At 45.0% G+C, this 21,791-nt stretch overlaps 1 protein-coding gene across 6 annotated transcripts; it reads left to right on the top strand.

The window, feature by feature from the left end:
* Positions 1–2,928: 2,928 nt before the first annotated feature.
* On the top strand, positions 2,929–21,502 carry LOC134872306 (pecanex-like protein 3). 6 transcript variants are annotated; one of them, XM_063895558.1, is made up of 36 exons: positions 2,929–3,127; positions 4,330–4,809; positions 5,448–5,656; positions 5,757–5,862; positions 6,126–6,165; positions 6,338–6,433; positions 6,677–8,449; positions 8,934–9,063; positions 9,297–9,466; positions 9,570–9,627; positions 9,720–9,885; positions 10,034–10,191; positions 10,367–10,520; positions 10,595–10,627; positions 10,746–10,917; positions 11,210–11,320; positions 11,434–11,525; positions 11,647–11,756; positions 12,343–12,448; positions 12,546–12,638; positions 12,758–12,908; positions 13,337–13,481; positions 13,823–14,000; positions 14,214–14,322; positions 14,418–14,547; positions 14,637–14,695; positions 14,770–14,985; positions 15,180–15,433; positions 15,607–15,837; positions 15,994–16,097; positions 16,186–16,333; positions 16,424–16,654; positions 17,052–17,326; positions 17,405–17,574; positions 18,025–18,431; positions 18,771–21,502. In XM_063895558.1, exons 2-36 carry the CDS (start codon positions 4,657–4,659, stop codon positions 18,921–18,923), a joined length of 6,891 nt encoding a protein of 2,296 aa, XP_063751628.1. In that variant the 5' UTR covers positions 2,929–3,127; positions 4,330–4,656; the 3' UTR covers positions 18,924–21,502. The 6 variants fall into 6 exon arrangements, with proteins under 6 accessions (XP_063751628.1, XP_063751631.1, XP_063751632.1 ...); XM_063895561.1 differs by having other exon boundaries at positions 2,929–3,243; positions 9,726–9,885; XM_063895562.1 differs by having other exon boundaries at positions 2,929–3,243; positions 9,720–9,855.
* The last annotated feature ends 289 nt before the right edge of the window (positions 21,503–21,791 follow it).

Below are 21,791 nucleotides of genomic sequence, written 5' to 3'. Positions count from 1 at the left end.
CTCTCTGTGTGAGAAAAACATCAAAGTTAATTTACATGATAACAGCATTTGGTCTTACAAGAAGATTTGGGTGTCGCCTACACCCCCCTTAATGGCCTTAATCCCCTCTCTTACTCAAACAGGCTTTATCTTTATGGTTATTGCTCAACACAGCTTCACCCCCCTGTTATGTTCTCAGTCTTATCAGAGAGTTACCTCTCTTCTGTGATCTTAGTAACCTTTCATCCTTTAACCTCTAACTCCCCACCATCTGCTTCTTGTTGGTAGAGAATTCACTCTTTTAAAGTGTAATTGTGTTCTTGCCATTTGTGCTTTCTCTGTTTTTATCATTCTTAATTTCAATGTATCTGTCCTAAACTGTAACTCCCATATGGGAAAACTGGTGTTGGATTGAAGATAAACATCAGCCTTAGCTCTATTGTTATTCATACTCATTACCTCTCTGGTTCTTTCATCTCTTGTGAGATTAACCAATAGGTCCAGACATACCGGATCCACCAAACAATATAAAATCACTACCATAATAACAGAGACACATCTATTTGCAAAACTCTGCGGGAGTTGCTGGTAGTTGGCACATATAACCGCATGTTGCCCGGATGGTTTGTGCGTTCTCTTGCAAGATTTCTGTCATTACCATTTGGACCTCAATGTACACTATTCAATACCCCTCACCAGAGGGTGCTATTTTGTTCCTGAAATAATACTGGATATATATTAATTCATCCAGTAGGGGCGCTGTTTTTTCTTTCTGCCCCGTCTTTATTGGCTACTTCCTGACTGGTTTAGCCTCTCTGACCATTACTTCCTCTGAAGTTTTCTGTTAATGGCTGATGCTAACAGACTACGCTAACTAGGTTAGCCTATTAAAGACAAAGGACTTTGGGGGAGGGGAATAGAGAACCCGTTTCCAGACGGTTTCAAGCAAAACAGCACAGTTCAAAAAGGACCAACACTGCTTGGTTCTTTAAAAAAAACCCTCTCTGATTACGATTACACATAACACTTAACCCTACACTAATAATTTAGAAATTCTCCATGCCCTAACAATTTAAGTACTCTTCAAAACAATCGCAGATAGAGAAGGGACTTCAACCTCAGCTCTTCTCGTTGTAGTTGGTACCATAAAACAAATCTTTTCTAAATCTATGAACTATGCTTTGTTAAGTTCCAGAATCAGTAATGACGTCAGGACTCCAACCTGTGCTCTCACCCTGATTTGTTCCCTTCAACAAGCAGTAGTCTCGAGGAATTTAACCCCAAGCTACGCCTCTCAGACAAAAGAGGTCTTCCTTTTAATATTAACACTATTTGCCAACTATGACTGTTCAATAACGCAACACGCTAATCAGAGACTATTGGAATGTCGTCACAATTCTCAACGTAATTCTGTCGCAAAGATTACATTTACTGACCCACTCACTAATCACTCGATTAGGCCTTAACCTATTAGGACTTTTTTAAACGTACTTTATCACAAAATTATACTATCAATGCCGAAATACGCTCCAGAACCTTAATCTGAATCTACGCTGCCAATTTTAATTAGCACTACGTTACCGAACTTTAATCGATATTTACGTATTAATTTTACCTAAATCTCATTCTAATTCCGGCGTAAAAAGGACAAACACAGACAAACAAACAAACAACAAAAAGCTTTGGAAAACCCAGGACCGCACCCCGGTTAATTTCAATATATTCAGTTCTTAACTTTAAATAGCCAGTTCATGATTAACGACTCACCTCCAGACACTCGCATCTCAAAATGCTATATAAACTATGCAGATTTTGAAATAAACAGGCACTGCTCACCTTTTTAAATGGGATCCAATCCGGTGTCTTATTGATGCGATGCAAATCCCGGTCTACGTCTGACTCTACATTGCCATGAGGGCACCAGTTGTAAGAAAGTTCGTTATTTGAAGCCCAGATGAGCATTAAAATTAAAGGCTAATATCACAAAAAGCTATAAAAGGAGCGAATAACATACTCCCACTTGTTCTAACAAAAGCATTCACAGCTGTGTATTTGCCCACACGTTGTTCATAGGTCCTTTTTCTGATGAGCATCGCTATCATAGTTATACTGCTTTTTCGTCGGAGAATAAGAGTTCGATATCACAATCCTTAAAATGTTTAATAAAACACCCTCTTCATTAGAATAAACATTTCAAAATCATTTGCCAACTGTCGGTTCTATTGGTTGTAGCAGAGGTGGATATCCTATTTAACTGAATCGTGGGCGGGTCCTCTATGTAGATTCAAGCGCCATTTAGTTAGCACAAGTTAGTGCATCAATAGTTATATGCAATTCTTTGATTTTATTGTTATTAACAGAACTGTTGGTGCAGTAGAGATTAGAAGTATGTCGTTGTTAGGCAATGACCAATTTTGGCCTCATCCTCATTAGAAATACATTTAGTTTATGTCTGAGGCTAAAAAAGAATTGTTACTACGGCGAAAGGACACATCTGATGTCTCTGAGCAGTTTAGCTTTTAAATAGTCCATAATGAATTGAAATACTTCTACAATAGTTACTGCAGTAGTTGTCAAAACACTTAATGTAGTAGTGTTTTTTAAATCTGAAAAAGTACCTGCACAACCTTTTCTGTCTAATTGAGGCCCATGCGTGTCCGACTTTTTAACCAAAGAGAGCATGTCAAGCTCCAACAACCACAATCTCATTGTCCATACTTCTCTGTATAGTCCCAGTAAAAAAAAGCACTTGGGCAAAGGGCATATTTTTTTAGACATCAATAAAATACATTCATGGCATGAACTACAATTCACATCAATTTCTCTCTTAAAAACCCTTCCCATGACGTCACTGTATACAACCAATCAGCGCCATGGGAATCTCTCTCTCCCTCTCTTGATCGCTCTTTGTGCGTGCGTGCATGCGTAGGTCCGTGCGTGTGTGTCAACTAGTTGTTAGCTAGCTCTAGCTATCCAGTTAGCTAGCTTGTGGAAACATTTTAACATAGGCTCCGTTTACAACAAGAAACAGCTGTCGTCCGTCATGAGAGAGGACCTGCGCTCCCGATGTATGTCTGTCAACCTTTAATACCAAAGAGGATGGGGGGCCCTCAGGAAAAAATGACAAGTTAGCCAACGCAAGCAAAAAGTAAGCTACAGTTTTTGGAAAGGCTCGCTAGCATCCTGAGAAGGAAAGCTCTGAGATTTTTCAAGGACTGGATGCGGAAGGAGGATATGAGCCAAGCTGGACAACTAATGCTAATTGTAAGGTTTGAGCCAAATGTGGAAAACATTTTACTGTAAGCACAATTATCAAACCTATCAAGCTAACATTAGCCAACGACGAGCAACTAACAATCGCCTAGCGACCAGCGGTTAAGCTAACTTGTTGTTGACGGTTGGCGTTACATTTCCCCTGCTAACGATAGGGACATTACCCAGGATGAAATGCTGATGTATGCGGCCTAGCATTAGCCGGTAACTAGCGTCAAGCAGTCCAATGATGTTTAATGTTTGTCAGTTAGTGTGCAGTAACATGCTGCTGCTGCCAATCGTGTTTTCATATCCACCGAGGTGGTTGAAGGCGTTATTAGATGAGCAGTTACAATTTTACGGAGAACAAATGCATAGAGATATTCGTGAGCTAGGCTAAATTGCCTGCTAGCTTGCTAATGTCAATCAGAAAACTTAATCTAGCTGGCACACCATTAGTGGAGAAAAGGGAGTTTTAAACTCTGTCATCCTCTCGGAAATCTGAGAGATATATCGACTATTTTATACAGCTTCCCCGATTACTTGTTTTGGCTAGAAGACCTCAACTGACAAACAAGTTTGCAATGATTGTAACGTTAGCGTGTGCCAGTGTCAGTTAAAGCCATTCTAATCTGTGGTTTTAGTGAACACTTAAACATTCTACAACTCTACTGTAGTAGCTGGTCAAATGACTATGAATGGTTGATCCCTTGTATAAGTTATCAATAATTAAAGATATCGCTTAATATAAAACAGATATATAGTCCCATGTGTATTGTGATCTTTTGCTGACTAATTCAAGATCAGTTGAAAATCAACACCGAAAACCTCAATGTGTTGTAATCATTCGGAATTTAAGGAAGTAGCTTACTCAGAGTAAACCAAAACAACTAGACACATTCTTTAAGGTGTTTATCTAAAGATGTGCCATGTGCATCTGGACAGTTAAAACACTTCTTTACTACATCTGAACTTATTTTGTGACTTAGTGTACTTTTAAGATTGGGTTATTGTCAAGCAATAATTTGTGTCCACTGAATGCAATGTTTAAAATGTAGCTTCATAAGAAAACCAAACAAGTTTTGATCTTTCTTTCAGATGAATGTTTTTTCATACATTCAATGGGTTACCAATGTGCCAAAAAGTCACTCACCCGATTACCCAGCAAGGATTAGGCTAGAGGGTGGCAGCGTTGGTGCAGGGAGCGAGGACATACTGGCTCAAGAATATGCAAGGACTCTTGACCACAACTGAAGTGTACATATCCAAGACTCAGAACTGTTGTCCTTGATGAAACAGTATCTGTTAACCTGCCATCCCCAATGGAAGTGCCATCGTAGACACAGGATACTGTGGCTGAACAGTTTTTTTTAACCACGGCCTTGGTGGAAGCATTTTAGCTTCTGGTTGAACTTAAAGGTGGAGATGGGTTCCCAAGCGCTTCAGATATTGCGGCAGGGTGTGTGGGCTTCGCTCACTGGAGGCTGGTATGTGGACCCACATCAGAGCACGTTCTCCAACTGCTTCCACCTCTACCTTTGGATATTTCTCCTGGCCTTTCCCTTTCTTCTGTACATGGTAAGCACATTTTCACAGCAGGTTGTTTGCAAGTGTATCCATATAAATGAAGGAACAACTAAATTCAAGCACACGACCATATAAAGCATTTTTATGCACTACATGGTTGATCAAATGAAAGTGAATGCATCACATCATCTGTCTTTATTATAAAACCATGTGCATGCAAAACAGCAGTAAGTGATGTAGGTCATCAAAGTTTTGCCAGGGAAGCATAGCAAGAGCTTATGCAAATTGACAACTGACAGTGTGTGCGATCATTATCATTCTAGTTCATTGTTAAAGTGTTTTAAGCAATGTTCATTTTTTTTAAATCGGCCCAACATATTGTGGTGCATAGTTGCTGGCCATTAGGCCTGGCAAAAATATTTACAAGCATAACCAATGTTTACAACAGGGTTAAAAACTAAATAACCGTAACAACCTATTCTGTTGTATTGGTAAATACTCTAACGTTTTAATATTTGTTCCACTCATGTCTAGCTTCTTTAGTGTGACATGGTATCATATTCAAGCTGTCCGACTTCCTATGAGTAATGGAAATGTTCTTTTAAAAATGTGGATTTTACTGTTTGCCAGTTGTGGTCAAATGAATGTCTCAGTGACTTTCATTTTGCTTTTCCACTCCTCCCTCTCAGGCTCTTCCTCCTAGCTTGGTGGTTGCAGGCGTGTACTCTGCTGTAGTGGCAGTCTTTTTCACGGCCATTAAGGTGGTGAACTACAGGCTTCATACTATGTTCGACCTTGGGGAGATTGTAGAGAAGAAGCATGCCTCACTCACAGCAGAAGCGCCAAAGACAGAAGACGGAGATGAAGGTTCAGGTGCCCTTGACGGGAATCACCGCAGGTAAGAGTTTTTCTGACTCATTTCGGTGAACAGTTATTAAATCACAACGCTTTGACATGCTACATCCTTTCAAATGTCTGTATGTGTAACTTTTTCACAGGGATAGTCATGTTGGTGTGGAGATGACTGTGTTTCGGAAGGTCAACTCAACCCCCCCTGTGCGCTGTAGCTCCCAGCACTCTCTGTTTGGATTGAACCAGGTGTCGGTGAGGATCCCCATATTTTATAATAGCACACAGGCGTTTATCTCCTGCCATATTTTCTCCAATCCTACCTATTATTTTACTTAATAATTATAGTATGCCTCAAATATTAACTCATAACCTTTGTTTAATTCTTCTGCCGATCTTCTGTGCAAATATATTCAGAAATGTTGTCATCTCCTTATTAATATATGTAAATATGAGTTAATATGTAAATATGAGTTAGTTTTAAAGCACTAACTGTTATTTTTGTCCTCAAAATTCAGGAGTTTTTACCCCAGCTGGAGGATACAGGGGGCACTAAGGGTAAATATCTAAGTCTATGTTTTCATGCTGCTCACTAGAATTGACACGAGTACATGATGTGTAATCTTGAATCTAATTCTGTCCTCACGCAAGTAAACCTAAGTGCCTGATCTATGAGAGTTCAACCTGTGATGGCTGTGCACTGTTTTTGATTGACTTTATTCCTCTTCAGATATCAAAGAGTTGATGCGGGAGCAAGGAACCAATAATATGATTGTTACGTCAGCTCACCGGGAGATTTTACGCCAGAGGTCCCAGGATACCATTAGTAAGTCACAATATTAAAGGACCAGACCCCAGCCTCCTACTGTATGGAAACAAGTTACGCTCATAAGGAGATCAGGCTATTAGCATACACATAATGTAGACACCCCATTGTAGGCAGGGCTCCTAATATTGATACAGTATAAATGGTGGTGCATGCATCAATGTGTATAATAAAACAACACAAAGCAGTTGTGGGTGTTTGTTGGTGCATATGAATCTGATGTTGGTCTGTTTTACTGTACAGGGGCCCCCAGTGTGGTTCAGACCTGCATTGCTGCTGCTCTTGGAGGAGATTTCCCCGGACTCATGGGGGTGTCCGGTGGCTTTGGTGAAGCTGGAGACTGCTTGTCCATCCCCCCTTCACCCTCCAGTCAAGAAGATGGAGGCGAGAAAGAACAGTTGCAGGAAGTGGAGGAGTTACCAGAACAACTGTCTTTACAGAGTCCTGAGGACAATGGGTTAGGGGCTTACTCTCCCCTCGGCCCCTCTGCTGAATCTGAGAGCCTGGGGGATACTCCACTCAGCCCCCTCATAAAGAGCAGCTTAAGTGAGGAGCTGAGTGAAAACCTCCTGGGTTTGGGCCTTGACCCAGTGGCGTTTGCACCTGGCACCGAGCACCCGGGCAGCCGCAGTGGGGTAGCTCTCGCTGCCGGGTCCACAGACAGCTGTTTCAGTGCGGGCGGCGCCACCACAGATCGTGAGACGCTCAGTACGGTTAGCAGTTACCGCAGTGAAAAGACTGATTCCACTCAGCTGGAGAGTCCTTCATTCAGCCAGCCCCGGCCCACAGACGGACAGGCTTCTGCCTCAGCACCAGCGATAGGCTCCAACCTCCCCAAACACTCAGACGATCCGGGAGGACAGGGGGGCAGTGATACTGATAATCTGTCTGATAGTGTGCTACTGCGCTCCCCTTCCAAAGAATTCTCCCACAGCCAGGGGCTAGACAGGACACTTGTTGAAGGCGAGGATCTGTCCCCAGTACCCTGTGAACTTGCACAGCCCCGTCCTCTCCAGAACTCTTCCCCTTCGAGTAGTGGCCACTCAGAGGCTTTTGATTTAGACAGAAATGTCCCAGTTCCTCCTCTTCCCCCACCTCGGCAAGCCAATTCAGTGCCCTCAGGGCTGGCCCTGGGTCTGGTTTGTTCTGAGCCTGCTCTGCCCATATCCTCCACCCCCTTTTTACTGTCTGACCAGTCTGCTCTGCAAGCCCAGCAGGTTGTGCGCCCCAAAGACTTGAAGCTGCTGCGGGCCAGCGGCAGTAGTGTGGGGCACAGGCCTGGCCGAAGGAAAGCTCCCCGCAGGCGAGCCGGAGCAGGAAGTAGCAGCTTCGACTGCGGCTCTTACAGGCGTCACCACAATCATAGACAACACAGAGATTACATCCCAGTGCGCAGCCGGCTGGGGGCCAAGGCTTACAGTGAAAGTCTGTTTGAGGATTCCAGCGACGAGGACGACGGCAGTGATATGAGCGCTGGTTCCAGTCTGGGCTCTCAGCGCCGGTACAGCTCCGATGATGACGACGATGACGACGACGATGATGATGATGACTCCAGTTCCTCTACCTCCTGCTACTCCCCGGACCTCGCTAACACTGGCATTACAGCCCCGCTCCCCGCTGCTACTCAACTGCCCACTCCAAGGGAGGGGGATTTACCTGAAACTGCTGGCCCCTCTCACTCTCGGGCTGCTCAACGCTCTTCTAGCACTGCTAGTGCTAAGACTCATGCAAGGGTGCTCAGTATGGACGGGGCAGGTGGAGGCCAGAACAGCACCGCAGCTTTGCCTTCTACTCTGCTTACAATGCCCTCCACCTCCACCCCTGCACCCCGCACGCTCACCATCTCTAAGTCTGATTTGGAAGCCCACACCATCCACACTGACGGCTTTCCTGGAACTCATCATCATCACCATCACCATCATCATCATCGGCTGGATTCTCTCGGAGGCTCTTGGACGGGTAACCAGATGGGCTGGAGGGCTGAAGAGCTGGTTGAAGAGGGAGCTGTGGGAGGAGGTGAGTTATTGTGTCCACACTTGGAGCATGTGAAGGTAGAATCCTGGGATGTTTGTAATGTTAAGGGATCATTTATTGTCCTTCTGAAACGCGTAAACACGTGTTTAAGCTACATAAGGAAAAACAGAACAAAAACACCAGGGCATTCCTGTACTGCACTTTTAAACTAGCATCAGATGCTATATGTTTTGGAGTATCCAGCCAAAGGACACTTTAACACATCTTGATAAACCTTCAAATATTTATATAAATAAGGGATTTTGTGACATATGATCCATATATTGGCTAAGAGCAAGTAAATAGGATATGAAAAGACAAAGATTTTTCATCCAACTATACAGCAGTAACTGAACAAGTACTACTTTTAAAATGCAAATAGGCAATAGTAAATTCTAGTGCTAATGTTAGTTATCTTGTATGGTGAGCTGTACATTGAGAGTGTAATACAAACCTTTGCATTGATGTAACTGATAACCCTCTCCAGCCATGGATCCGGAGGACGGGGGTAAACACGACGCAGTCAGCAGTGTTAAGAGGACCCAGGCCATCCGCAGGAGACACAATGCTGGGAGCAACCCTACACCGCCCCCCTCCACCATGGGATCCCCTCCCAGGTAAGTCAAGGACAAGTTGGGGTTATAGCTGATGCTTGCCTAAACATTGCAGTAGTCAAAACTGTCTACAGGTGTCCGGCTGACGGGTGTCATCATCAGTATCCTTATTGATTTACCACTGTGTTAAGGCGAAATATTTTGGATTCTAAATATGAATCTACACGGCAGGACTTATTGAATATGAAATGTAATGTAAGACATTTTTTATTCAACACATGCTTTTGTTCCTGTAGCCTTCAGGACCTCCAGCGGGCTCGAACCTCCTCTCATTCGCGGACCCGCACTCTTCCCTCGGCCTTACCGTTGGTCCCCTCTCTCCTACTGCCCCGCAGCGGCATCCATGAGGCCTCCACCTTCGACGACACATCAGAGGGGGCAGTGCACTATTTCTACGACGAGGGTGGTGAGTCGGAGGAATATGAGAAGATTGAGACAAATCTGGACAAATGTGTCGTCTACAAATGTGTCTTTGGAAAATGACACGTTTTCTGTCTGTTTTCTAACAGGAGTGAAACGGTCCTACACATTTGGACCAGCTGGAGGTGGTTATGAAGACCCAGTCCAGTAAGTTATAACCAGTTTTGCCTTTAATTTGCTATAAAACAATCATGACTAAATAACATAATTAATTCCTTTTTAATATTCCACGCTTGCAGGGAGAGGGAGAGGGAAAGGGAGAGGGAGAGGGAGAGACAGTCCCAGTCCTCGAGCTTCACCTCCACTGAGGTCCAGGAAGGGGCTCCACCCCTGTCCATGCTCCAGCTCAGACCTGTGGTTTTACAGGGCATGCAGGTGCGCAGGGTGCCTCTGGAAATGCCTGAGGTTAGCGGTCTATAAATGTTTGGTGCAGCAGATAATTCAAGGAGAAATGCTCATGTGGATAAGTCAGGACTCTCCTCATCAGAGTGAACTCTCACAGATCTTGTTGTGGTTTTTTCCTCTGAATTAATCACTCATTTCTCACCAATAGTTTGATCTGGATCACGAGTCCCTACAAGAGTCCCAGGAAAACACTCTGATGATTGAGGAGAAAGCCAAACCCAAACAGTACTATCGCTTCTGGGTGCTGCCCGGAAAGTGGCTGAGGGTTCGTTATGACCGGTTGGCTCTCCTGGCCTTATTGGACAGGTACGCAAGACTGTTGGAGTAGAGGAGGGAAGATATTCTGTTTGGTCCCTCGCTCTTAAGCTTAAGCATAATGTCATGTTCATTCGCTCAATCTAATACTGTGATATTTTCAAATCTAGAGAGCCGTGAAATAGCGTTGTCAAATCTTATTGAGGTCTTTGCATTCTGTTCCCAGGAACCGGCGTGTGGGGGAGAACGTGTTCGCTGTGGTGCTGGCCAGTCTGGTGGCCTTCTTGGGGTTCCTACTGCTGTTCCAAGGCTTCTTCAGGGACATCTGGGTCTTCCAGTTCTGCCTTGTCATTGCCAGCTGCCAGTACTCTCTACTGAAGGTACATTTTTGGGACAATTGTACTCATCCTATTACTTAACCGGATGCTTCTTAATATCTCTGCCTCTGTTTCAGAGTGTCCAACCAGATGCAGCTTCTCCCATGCATGTGAGTATTAGTTACACCTTTTTATCTGCTAGCTTGTACAAAAAAAACAACCAATCAAAACGTGTCATCTTTCCGTTGCACTGTGTTTGTGACTCCTTCGTTATCTGATGTTTGACAGGGCCATAACTGGATCATCGTATACAGTCGGCCGGTCTACTTCTGCCTGTGCTGTGTGCTGATCTGGATCTTTGACCAATCAGGGCGCTTTGGAAACCTGCAACCCTTCTCTCTCTACGGAGTCACCTTCTTCTCTGCACATTTGCTGCTCTGCATCAGGGACATGCTCATCGGTTAGTGTTCAAACATGACTCTGTAGTATCATGTCAGTATCACGCTCCCCAATAACATTAACACCTTGATGTCGATATTTGATGTTTGGAGTTGCGATCAAAATACATTTTTCATCCGTACGTTTTAACCATAACTGAATCTATCCTTTAAATTGAAAAGCACTAATCCATCCCATTGACACCGCCTATAGAAACCTTTACAATGATAGAGTAGTAGTTATCTGGGTTCGCCTCAGCACCTTAACCTTTTCTCTTTACATTTTAAAAATGTTTTCCTTGTTTTGTCCTACAGTGTTTGCCTTGTGTTTCCCGGTCATTTTCCTGTTTGGGTTGCTACCTCAGGTCAACACTTTTGTGATGTGTCTGCTGGAGCAGATCGACATGCACATTTTCGGTGGAACTGGTAAGAACGTGAACAGACAGACGGGAGGATGATGTGTAGAGCAGGAAGAGAAATATGACTGAAATCCTGAGACTGCCAGAGTTTAACCTGGTCTTCTGTGTGTCGTTCCTCAGCCACTACCAGCCCCCTCTCCTCTCTGTTCAGCCTCCTACGCAGCCTGCTGGGGGCTTCTTTGCTCTATGGATTTTGCCTCGGGGCTATCAATGTAAGTGGAACCGAAACACTCAAGTAGAGGTATTTTAGTTTTGTTTCAGAGACTCTCATCTGAGAGGGAATTGATGAAAACAGTTCTCTTTTTAATAGTTGTATTTACTTTTTTACATTAGGCACCCTGGGGGGACGCCCATGTGCCAGTACTGTTCTCTGTGTTTTGTGGTCTACTCCTGGCCTTATCCTACCACCTCAGCCGCCAGAGCAGCGACCCAACCATCCTCTGGTCAGTATTTTGTGTTTCACTTTGTCCTTAGCTTGTATACAAAATGTAGTCATACATCCATGATTACACGTTTAAAAGTACCTGTAGCAGCGTGAATTAGAGAAGTGAGTAAGCACAAAAGTTATTTTAAGAGTCGTATATTTATGTCAGACCTGTTTTAGTTTTACCACATGTAACCCCATGATGTTCAAGAACTGTTACATGGCTTTTCTACACAAGGAGATTATCATATTTTTTTTCACATTTATCAACACTTAATATACAGCTCTGGAAAAAATTGAGAGACCACTCCAAATGTTTCTTAAATCTGTATCTCTACATGTGTGGCAGCCATTCCAGTCTGTTGATTTTCAACACAGAAAAATTGTCAGTGGTTTACAATAAAAAAATGATTTAACTCAAAGACATACCTATAAATAATAAAACAAGAGTGAATGATAATCCTGAAGTGGTCTCTTAATTTATCCCGGGCTGTATGATATGTCCTGAGCACTGCTAAACTCAGAAGTCTGCCTGCTTTCACTGTGATCTTACACCTCAGCTTTTCTCACGGTTGCTTTTCGTATGTGTTTTCCTCTTACATCAGGTCATTGGTCCGGTCTAAATTATTCCCAGAGCTGGAGAACCGAACCCCAGAAGAGCCCCCTGTGGAGATCAAGGACCCTCTCCCGGAGAAGCTGCGTAACTCTGTGGTAAAGATCCCCGCTCAGTCGACTGCAGTTTGAGAATGTCCCTCCTGATTTCACGGTGTCAGTCGTTGACCTGTACCTTCTCACTGTCTCTTTGTAGAAAGAGATTCTTCATTCGGACCTCGTCATGTGTCTTCTCATGGCTGTGATCACCTTCGCCATCAGTGCCAGCACAGTTTTCATCGCTCTTCAGGTGAGTTTGAACGGAATTTATGATCCTGAGACTTAAAACGCATTTCTTATTTTTGTGAGAAAGCTTCGCGCATCTTTCATCTTCTCATGGTAATTAATCTCTTTGATTTTGATCCACAGCCCGCTCTTAGCGTTGTCTTGTACGTCCTGGCGGGAGCTGTAGGCTTCATTACTCACTATCTCCTGCCTCAGCTCCGTAAGCAGCTGCCGTGGTTCTGCCTGGCTCACCCTGTGCTCCGCTCCAGAGAGTACAGTCAGTTTGAAGTCCGAGGTCAGTGTCTGATTGCTCTCTTATTTACGTTCACTCACACAGAAAGAAGCAGAGGGAACTATCTTAAAAGTACAAGATAGAAACCCTACTATACGATCAATTGGAACTATAAGTATCCCAGCTGGGAAAAGCTGCATGGAGTAAATGAAAAACAGCAAGATTTGTGTATAAAATGCTATTAAAAACAACACCTCTGTAGGGGAGCTTTACAGAGAGCAGCCAGCTGTGTCATTATCTCAAAACAATAAAAACAGCTGAATAATTCTAATGATATACCGCTGAACAGATCTCCAATATCAATCATACTAAGCAGCTGAATTCATATTAAAGAGGTGCAATAGACCCACAGCTTCAGGTGAGGAGGTGATGTTTTTCTGGTGGATCTCTCTCTGTGGTGTGTAATATTTGGTGTTTTTGCTCTGTCCCAGATGCGGCCCAGTTGATGTGGTTTGAGAAGCTGTACGCGTGGCTTCAGTGTGTGGAGAAATATTTCATCTACCCGGCCGTGGTGCTTAACTCTCTGACGACGGAAGCTCAAGCTGTGGGCCAGAACCACAAAGAGCTGGACATGTAGTAAGCCTTTCCACATTCTGTCTGCCAACCTTTTCACACCCATTCATCATACCTGTCCGTCTCTGCTCCCCCCGGGGCTATGTGCTGTACACCGTCTCTGTGCTAGAACATGAACACTAATGGACACGCTGTACCAGCACACAGGTGTTCCACTTCCTGCAGGTTCTGCTCAGACTCACAAGATAAAACAGAAATACATTCTCTCACTTGTTTCCCTTTTCCCCATCTTCAACTTGTACACCAGTCTGTATTGTATAGTTGTCAGTCTATGAAATGCCTCTGTAAAACTGTAGCATACGTGTCACTGATTCCCCATCTCTCCCTCTCTCAACCCCCCCCAGCAGCCGAGCTCTCTTCATCTCAGTAGCCGGCATGAAGCTGCTGCGCTCGTCGTTCTGCGCCCCGTCGCAGCAGTACGTCACCCTGTGCTTCACCACACTCTTCTTCCGCTTCGACTATCCACACTTCTCAGAGACCTTCTTAATCGACTACTACTTCATGTCCATTCTCTTCAGCAAGGTCAGGATGCACAAACTGTCATCTGAAGAACTTCAGAGCAAATGTTGTTATTTGATTGTGTTGTATTCTTCTTGTTGTCAAAGAGGAACACTAGGCTGAATTCTACTGCTACAGCCCTCAGATGTGTGTGTGTGTGTGTGTGTGTGTGTGTGTGTAGCGCTCTGGATACAGCTGTGGATATTGTTTTTAATGCATTTGTCTTTGAATTCTCAGATGTGGGACCTGCTGTACAAGCTGCGCTTTGTGTTGACCTACATCGCGCCCTGGCAGATCACCTGGGGCTCCGCCTTCCACGCCTTCGCACAACCCTTTGCCGTTCCCCGTATCCTTCACGTTCTTTAATGTTATCAATGATTAGTTATTCACGGTATTGTACTCCCTGATTATAGGATATTTCCTTAACTCAAGTCACTTCAGACTCTGCTGTGCTTTTCGTTCAGGCCATCTTTTCTGCCATCTTTTCCACTCCTCTCAATCCGGTCCTGGGCAGTGCCGTGTTCGTCACCTCGTACACCAGACCCGTCAAATTCTGGGAGAGAGACTACAAGTATGTTTGTGAAAATGTGCAAATATGAAATGTATAATAATTATAAAGTGTTATTCTTCACTTCTAATATCAATTTGTCTTTTTTGCAGCACCAAGCGCGTCGATCATTCCAACACCAGACTTGCCACTCAGTTAGATCGCAACCCAGGTACGCCATAACACTTTTCTCCCGTCTAATTGTCTTAGTTTGGCTCGTATTTATTTTTGGTGATGGTCTTTCAGGTGCTGATGACAACAATCTGAACTCTATTTTCTACGAGCACCTAACGCGCTCCCTGCAGCACAGCCTGTGCGGAGACCTGCTGCTCGGCCGCTGGGGCAACTACACCACAGGCGACTGCTTCATCCTCGCCTCAGACTACCTCAACGCTCTGGTGCACATCATCGAGATCGGAAACGGCCTGGTTACCTTCCAGCTGAGAGGGCTGGAGTTCAGAGGTCAGCAGCACGGGATGATGGGCAACTTGAATCATTTCTTTCAAATCTCAAAACCTTGTCTTTTCTTATTTTCTGTCATAAAAGTAACTTTAAAAATGAGAAAAAATACTTTTGCTTCAGTCTCCAAAGACGTCAGTCTCTCGTGGGTAAACTCTGCTTCTTTATCTGAACTTGCTCTGTCCTCATGTGTCCAGGTACGTACTGTCAGCAGAGGGAGGTGGAGGCCATCACAGAGGGAGTAGAGGAGGACGAGGGCTGCTGCTGCTGCGAACCTGGCCACCTTCCCCACATGTTGTCATTCAATGCGGCCTTCGGACAGCGCTGGCTCGCCTGGGAGGTTGCCGCCACCAAATACGTGCTAGAGGGCTACAGCATCAGCGACAACAACGCAGCCTCCATGTTGCAAGTATTCGACCTTCGTAAGATCCTCATCACGTACTATGTCAAGGTAAGCCATAGATCAAGAGTCCTTTTCTGGCTGAATGTTCAGTGTGTAATTATTTCCTGTTCACTTTGCTCCAGCATATCTATTCAAATGTGCATCTAGACATTTCAATCGAACTGTTTAATCAAGCTCACAGTCTGATCGCTGACTGTTCTCTTGTTTGTCTCCTCCCACAGAGCATTATCTACTATGTGAGTCGATCTGCAAAGGTGGAAGAGTGGCTGCTCAATGAGACGGTTCAGGAGGCTCTACGGCCGTGTCTCGGGCCAAACTACGTAGACAGTGACCCCACCTTCAACCTGAACATCGACGAGGACTACGACCACAGGGCCTCTGGCATCACCCTCTCCTCATTCTGCATGGTTTACCTGGACTGGATTCAGTACTGCAACAGCAGGCGTCAGACGGTTAGACTCTACAACATTTAGTTTTTGTGATGTATATGTTGTTTATAGAGATGTTATCTTTCTTATAACTTGTCATCAGAATACATGTTTAATGTGTTGTTGTAGAAAATACACACTGTGTTTATAGTTCATTTTGATTTCCATTCTGTGTTGCAGCCGGTGACGTGTGAAAGAGATTCTCCTCTTGTCAACCTTTGTTTCGGGCTGTGTATCCTGGGAAGACGAGCTCTGGGCACGGCTTCCCACAGCATGTCTGCAAGGTGAGGCCACACTCCCCCGCTTGTCTCCGTGGCTAATAGCACCTGTCACTGCCCGACACAAAAGAGTTGTTGTTTATCTTTTTGACAGCTTGGAGCCATTTCTGTACGGCCTCCATGCTCTCTTCAAGGGAGACTTTCGCATCACGTCTCCCAGGGATGAATGGGTGTTTGCAGATATGGATCTGCTGAACCGAGTCGTGGCACCAGGAGTGCGCATGTCCCTCAAACTGCATCAGGTATGAAGAGATAAAGAGAAGTTCCCTTAAGGCAACAATCATGACAGTTTTTGTCCCCGACACCAAACCTGCATCGTGCATTCTCCTCAGGACCACTTCACGTCACCGGATGAGTACGAGGACCCGACGGTTCTGTACGACGCCATCACTGCCAACGAGGAGAAGATGTTGATATCTCACGAGGGCGACCCTGTGTGGCGCAGCGCCATTTTAGCAAACATGCCTTCACTGCTGGCTCTGCGCCACATCATGGACGATGGCAGCGACGAGTACAAGATCATCATGCTCAACAAGAGGTTCCTCAGCTTCAGAGTCATCAAGGTTACAGCTCTCTCTTTACTTGCTGTCCTTCGCCTCTGGCTGCTTTATCAGAAACTAATTATTCTATTTATCCCGGGGAGAACAGGCTGGTTGACAGTTGATCTATTTTATACTGACATTAGAAATGTAAGTGAGTGTGCAAATATATTTCTAAAAGACTTTTAAAGTTACATTTGTCCAATAAAAGACAAGATAAACCCACATTTAAAAGTATAATATATATAATAGAAGTTAAAGGGAAAATGTAAACCTTGCACTAGATTTTTGGTAAATCTTTCCACGAAATTCAATTGCTCTAGTTACAGGATGCTGTTCCCGTCCTGGACCAGATTGTGTTGTTTATATTCAGTCCTTGCTCCTCCTGCCCTCCTCTCACCTCCTTGTGCTGCTCCTCCAGGTGAACAGAGAGTGTGTGCGGGGGCTGTGGGCGGGGCAGCAGCAGGAGCTGGTTTTCCTGCGCAACCGTAACCCAGAGCGCGGCAGCATTCAGAACGCCAAACAGGCCCTGAGGAACATGATCAACTCCTCGTGCGACCAGCCCATCGGCTATCCCATCTACGTGTCCCCCCTCACCACCTCGTATGCCGGGGGGCACAGCCAGCTGCGCTCTGTGTGGGGGGGACCTGTCAGCCCGCACAACATCTACACATGGCTCATCAGCAGCTGGGACAGGTACGTGCTTCAGACTTGATGTGATGTGTGCGGCACTGAAGTGTTTCGGGGTGTAAACGGCGTCTCTCGTCCCTGCAGGTTACAGAAGGGTTGCGGTGCGGGCTGTAACAGCGGGGGGAACATCGAGGACTCGGACTGTGGCGGCGGCTCCACCTCCATTTCCACCAACCCAGCAGTGCACACCACCCACAGTACCCCGGCCTCCAGCCTCCCCCAGCCGCACATCACTACTGTCCAGCCTTTCATGGGTGAGACCGCAAACCAACCACTGCTTGGGATGTTGTAAACCAGTATAGTAGCAACGTTATTTTAGTTTCTTCTTTTATTCAATGTTAACCTTGGTTATGAAACACCGAACAATGCATTTTTTAAACAATTGAAACGCCTTTTATTGTAGTAGCATAGGCGTGTTTGACCTTAAAACAAACTCGTGAGAGAATCAAATGGATCTCAGGGAATAGGTAGCCCTTTTATAGTTGTATTCCACCACAGGAATCTCCCACAGACAGGGTGTTTGGTCAGGGGAGAAAAATCCCAGGAGACGGGCTCGATCTTTGCATCTGTTCCAAAAGTTCTGCTGGACAAATGGTTTACATTTATACCACAGCTAGACATGCATTGTTTTCGTCTGGATTGAAAGCTGATAGCTGTTTTTTAAGAACTTTTTTGTAAAAATAGCTTTTTATATTGCTTTCCAGGTACAGACAACCCTGTAGGTCCAACCCAGAGCTGGCCTCACCACCCCCAACCTCTCCCACTAGCCCTGCTCAGCCAATCAGAGGGCAGGATGGAGGCAGGCCTGCTCAGCTCCTTACAGCGTACGTCCTCCATCCAGGGGCTCCTGGGCCATCACCTGTCCAGCTCCCAGCTCTCCTTCAGCAGCTCTCTGGTTCCCCCCCCTCTGCCCGGCCCCGAGCGCTTCTGCGCTACCAGCCTCCTGGAGAACTCGGGCCACAGAGCGGGCCAGCGGGCTGGCTTCGGCCAGGGCGGAGGACTACACTACGAGAGCCACTTTGGCAAGTGGAGCTTCTCAGGCAGGAAGGGCTTCAACGGACCATCTGCAGGGGAGGGGGAAGCACTGACCGTACAGACCATACGCACACAGGTGAGGGGGCTGCTGCTCTGTTCACTCAGCATATAAAGTAATGTTTTTGTTTTGGATATGCTATGATGAGTTTAGGACTTAAAGAAATACAGATTCTGGAGTCTGTAAAACTAATCCTCTCGATCGGCTCACATGGCCTGGGAATCTTAAAATGACATATTACAGATTTTGCTCCTTTTTTATAAGAAAAATAGAATTAATTTAGAGAAAGCTTCTGCTGTTACAGACTCCAGCTCCACAGTGTGCAGAAAAGAAGCATCTGGGGGGTCTTAGTCTAACTCATGAACTCTAAACAATCCCCGCTCAGTTTCTATAAGTGTTTTCTTTAAATCTTTACAGCCTACTCCCCCTTCGCCCCTACAAGAGGTCAGTCTGAACCAGGATCCTCTGGGAGCCACTCAGACGATGGACCCCACCCTGCTGAATGCAGCGGACCCCCCCACCCCCCGAGAGGAATCCACAGAGCTGCCTTTACTCGAGCACCTGCGCTGAGTCTGCACCTGGAGCCCCGAGTGTCACGCTCTGCAGGGAAAGCACACTGCGGGGAGTCTGGACCGGGCCTGGCGCCCCCCCCCAGACTCATTCCATCGACCCTCATTTATCTGACTGAGTGCGGCCTGAACGGCACACTGCAGGAGGGATTCAGTCATTCCCACATCCAGCCCCTCCTCTCAGCACGAGGAGGCAGACATGTCGGAGCATGCTGAAGTGATCGGATCATCCCAAAGCTTTCATCACAACTCCTCATCTTCACTTTGTTTCTGACGGAGGCACTCGGTGTCTCTATGGACGACCTCTTGGTTGACGGGTCCTGAAGGCCTTTGCAGTTGTAAGGGATATTTTGCCTGAGGATTGAATATTTTTTATAAACTTGAAACTAGAGGATCGCCTCTCTTGAGTGCATAACCGTTTAAAGAGTCCTACAGTGTGTTGCTGTACGTGCAGGGTAAGGATGTGTGGAAACCACAATTCGCCTTTTTTCTCCCACTTCTACAATCCTCACCGGGTCAGACAATATTTAGGGTTTCATATTGACCAATTTCAGGAGCTGTTGCTTCTTCTTTTTCTTCTTCCTCCCTGCACATTATACATATTCAACAAGATAAAAAACACCCCATTTCCTCTAAAAACATGTCCTCTCAGTCCTCTGGCCTGTTTCCCACAGAGGTGCCTGACAACAGTTCTGTCTTGGAGCAGTTTTCTGAGAGAAAGAAAGCTCCCTTCCGTCCCGGCCAACACGTGGTGCTCTTAGCGCTAGTTTACAGAGGACTGAGTCCTGAGTGAGATGAACTACACTGAGACGTGGGGTGGGTTCGGACAGAGCGGGTGCCCATGGATCAGGATGAAGTGCGGGGCGACTCCAATCTGTGGAAATTGTGTTGATCACAAACCTAAAAAAACTGGGAAACTTAAAGCCTTTTTTTTTATTTTGGTAAGTGGAATGTCCTTTTTTTACTTTACTTGAAGAATCACCAGTTCCTCGGTTTAAGATGCACCAAGTTTGATTTCTTTGGGTGTCTGATCCGTCAGATCCAATCAGCTTTCTCGATAGAAGGGACCCAGGCTGCTCTGTGTGGGGCGCTCTGATTCCCCGGCCCCTCCCGTCACTATACTACTGCTTCTGCATCTCCTGCTACTACTAATCTACCCACTGCTGCTGCTGTCCCCACAACAGCCACATCCAGCGTTTTAGTTGGAGATAAGGTGGTTAAATACTGAAAGCAAAGGTGGAATATTTATTTGATTAATATTGTCTTACAGATATCTTTAACGGGGTTTGTCAATATGGTGTGATGATGTATCGAATTGGAAATCTGCCTTCTGTCAGCTGTACCCGCACCCCTCCCTCAATTTGTTTGCTGTCATCACTTTTGTATCATCTCACCAAGGCTGTCTTTTTATTTTCTAAAGTGTGTTGCATAACTGGAAGAATTCCTAAGAAGTCACTTTAAGTTGCTTTCTTTCCCACTCCTGCACTCTCTCCGTTCCACCGCTGTGAAAAGCAAATTAAAACACTGATGGGGGGGGGGGTTGAAGTAGAGCATTAAAAAGCAGCCTGCAGTACAGCCAGATCCAGCCCAGTGTGGCGGTGTGTTTTCTGCAGTGGAATAAGCCTGGCATGCCATTTTTCTCACTAAACTATCTCTTGGAAGCGGTGCTCCCCTTTAGGAAACTTGAAAGGAGGTCAGCGCTCTCAGGGTTTGTGATGGGGAAAGAAATTGACTTCTTCTGCGGGAAGACTTTTGAAAGAAACCCGAAGTGGGGATCAGGGTAGCGAGCCGGGTTTGGGTGGGTTGAATCCAGATATGATGCCCCTTTTTGTAGCGTTTTCCTCAACATTGTTTCCCCATTTTCAGCTTCTTACAACACGGGACAGAGTATCACACCTCCCCACTTTTTATTTTAAGCAGCCATGACCCTTCTGTCGGTCTCAGCTGTGAAGAAGCTGCGACAGAGTGCATTATTCCTCTCTAAACACGTAAGAAACTCCCTCAACTCAGGAAAAACAGAGACTCTCTGATCAGTGCTCTTTTCTGTTTTTCTTTTATCAATCTTCGTGTAAACAAATCAACAGGGACTTGTGTTTCTATTTACTTCTCTTTGCTGGGAGCGTGGAAAGCACAAGTTGAGAGACAGACCTGGTCGTCAATAAAAAGGGATTTCATCATCTCTGATATGTACAGCATGTTTCGTATATAAATATATATTTAAAATATAAATCTATTTTATTATTATTGGATTTTGGGTTCTTTTACATTTAAGACACTATTTTGAGGTTTAGGGGAGGGGCTTCTGTGTTGACCCATCAGAGGGGAGAGCTGAGGAGAGAGGCACTCTTCGCGTTGTACCGTGCAGCCTGGGAAGAATCAATTTAACACTTCTTTTGCACAAAATGTATCATACACCATCCCACTTTGTTATTGTTTTATTGTTTTAGTTGTTGGGAGGGGGGTCTTTTATTTAAGAACTTTAAGTCAATGTTCAATGTTCTGTACAGTTTTTTATGTGATTTCTTTTTGTTTCTTTTTTCTCCTATTTAAATTAAAGGTTTTTGTGTCATCGTTTGCAAATCAACCTCTCTGTGATTTATTTCTATAAGTCAAACTCATTTTAACAAGTGCCAGTCAAACGTTTGGGCACACTGTCTCATACACTGTCTCATTTCATAGGTTTTTATTCAGTTGAATATTTTTCTACCATGTAGATTTAATACTGAAGACATCAAATCTATAAAAGAACACGTATGGAATTATGTAGTAAACAACAAAAGTGGTAAACAATCCAGAATAGGATTTATATTTGAGATTCTTCAGAGCAGCCCTCTTTTGCTTCCACAGCTTTGCACACTCTTGGCTTCTC

The sequence above is a fragment of the Eleginops maclovinus genome, chromosome 11 (assembly GCF_036324505.1).
Source record: "Eleginops maclovinus isolate JMC-PN-2008 ecotype Puerto Natales chromosome 11, JC_Emac_rtc_rv5, whole genome shotgun sequence".
NCBI lineage: Eukaryota > Metazoa > Chordata > Actinopteri > Perciformes > Eleginopidae > Eleginops > Eleginops maclovinus.
The sequence above is the reverse complement of the archived record's forward strand: the minus strand, read 5'-3'. Positions and strand labels throughout refer to the sequence as shown.